The sequence below is a fragment of the Nicotiana sylvestris genome, chromosome 5, assembly GCF_000393655.2.
Source record: "Nicotiana sylvestris chromosome 5, ASM39365v2, whole genome shotgun sequence".
NCBI classification, from domain to species: Eukaryota; Viridiplantae; Streptophyta; class Magnoliopsida; order Solanales; family Solanaceae; genus Nicotiana; species Nicotiana sylvestris.
The window spans coordinates 40,597,333-40,599,212 of NC_091061.1; the positions used below are offsets into that span (position 1 = coordinate 40,597,333).

Sequence of the window (1,880 nt, forward strand, 5' to 3'; positions counted from 1 at the left end):
TAGGATTCACATTGAATCCAAACCAGTATAAAAATCTCGATGTCTTTACTTCCTGCATTTACTATTATTATTTTATCCTTACCTCAAGTCGACTAATTGTTGATCTAGTCAACTATTGATAAAAGTTGTTAAAATAAGCAATTCACCCTCTCCCTCCCTCTTGTACTTTCAATTGGTATCAGAGCAAGACTCATATTTTTTTTTTCTTAACAGCTTGTGAGAAAAGATCATGGCAAATCAAATTATTATCGGAGCACTCTTCCAAGAAGGAACATCACAAGTGAGGCCACCGTATTTTAATGGACAACATTTCTCTCACAGGAAAGTGCGTATGGAAATATAAGCAAAGTCTTATGATGTCAAGGTCTGGCGAGTTATCAAAAGGGGGAACTGCCCTCTGTCGGTTGCTGCTCAACCACCTGCTGGTCCTGAAGATATAGATGAATACACAGATGAGCAAATGGCAGTTGTGCCAGTTAATGCTAAAGTAAGGAATCTGCTTTATAATGTTATAAGTGGAGAAAAATATGAGAAAATATCTAGTTGTGATACAACCAAAAAGATGTGGGATAAACTTGAATTTACGTATGAAGGAACCAGTTAAGTGAAAGAAACTCATATCAACATGTTCATAACTACAAACTTTTTCAGATGAAAGAAGGAGAATCCATTGAAGAGATGTTTACCAGATTCAGCAAAATCATTAGCAATCTAAAAGCTTTTGGTAAACCATACTCAACTGGCGATCAAGTTAGAAAAATTCTGAGAAGTCTACCTACTACTTGGCAGACAAAACTGATTACACGTGAATCGGAAGATTTGAACAAATTATCGTACGACGAACTTCGAGGAGAACTTATAGCATTCGAGAAAACTCATCTTAAGAAAATAAGCCAGGAAGAAAAGAAGAAAATAGTTACTTTCAAAGCTACAACTGAAAGAGCAGACAATGATATTGATGACGACCCTGAAGCTATTCAAGAAGAAATTTCCATGATATCAAGGAACATGGATGGTTTAATGAAGAGATACAGGAATACAAGAAGAGGCAGGATACCACCTAGGCGAACTAGGCAATATAGCGAACAAGACAAAAATGATGGTAAATGCTATGAGTGTGGAATATTTGGGCATGTTCAAGCTGAATGCCCTGATCTTAAAAGAAAGGTTTTTAGAGGTTTTAACAAAAACAAATCATTTGGAAATTGGAGTGATGAAGACAATTCAGAACACGAAGAGATAGAAAATCTATGCTTCATGACAATTTTGGAAAATGACATGAACAAACTCTCGGGGTGTTGGATAGATGGGTACGCTTCAAATGACGAGTGCAAAGATGACAATGAGAACTGCTTCATGGCACGAGGTGAAACAAGCGAGGTAAGATCTTATAATTGTGAAAGATGTAATGAATTGCAGGATATTCTTGACCTTACTTTGAAAGAGTCTCAAAAAATGATGAACGAACTAAAGAAACTCAACAGAGAAAAGAAAGACTGGGAATTCAAGCTTGAAGTATGCGAAATTGAAAAAGAAGTACTTCAAGATGAGTTTCATGAATTGCAAATGCAACTCAATGGCATGCGTAAATTCACTAGTCATAGTTCTATCAAGTCGAACCAGGCGACTTACAAGTCAACTGGAGAAGACCAGTCAGAATAGAGTCCACTAGTACTAACACAAATGGAAGATCCAAGAATGGATTAGGACCTACGTGTCAATACTGTAACAAAAGTATAAATATTCTTTTTGTCAATTTCGTAAATCAAACATCTCGGGGTGGATTTGGAAACCCAAAAACAATTTTGAGTCTAGGAACACTAACCAACAAGGACCCAAGCAAGCTTGGGTACCTAAAAGGAAGTGATAATTACGTTTTG

General features: G+C 36.5%; 1 protein-coding gene across 1 annotated transcript; it reads left to right on the plus strand.

The window, feature by feature from the left end:
* The first annotated feature begins 229 nt into the window (after positions 1-229).
* On the plus strand, positions 230-1,662 carry LOC138868546 (uncharacterized). Its single transcript, XM_070146100.1, has 3 exons — positions 230-280; positions 365-487; positions 652-1,662. Exons 1-3 carry the CDS (start codon positions 230-232, stop codon positions 1,660-1,662), a joined length of 1,185 nt encoding a protein of 394 aa, XP_070002201.1.
* Positions 1,663-1,880: the final 218 nt, after the last annotated feature.

Bases quoted from the DNA above. Each gene is read 5' to 3' on its own strand.
- LOC138868546 (XM_070146100.1), top strand. From the start codon at position 230: ATGGCAAATCAAATTATTATCGGAGCACTCTTCCAAGAAGGAACATCA. The intron at 281-364 runs GTGAGGCCACCG...TATGATGTCAAG, and splicing joins TCCAAGAAGGAACATCACAA to GTCTGGCGAGTTATCAAAAG. The intron at 488-651 runs GTAAGGAATCTG...AAACTTTTTCAG, and splicing joins TTGTGCCAGTTAATGCTAAA to ATGAAAGAAGGAGAATCCAT.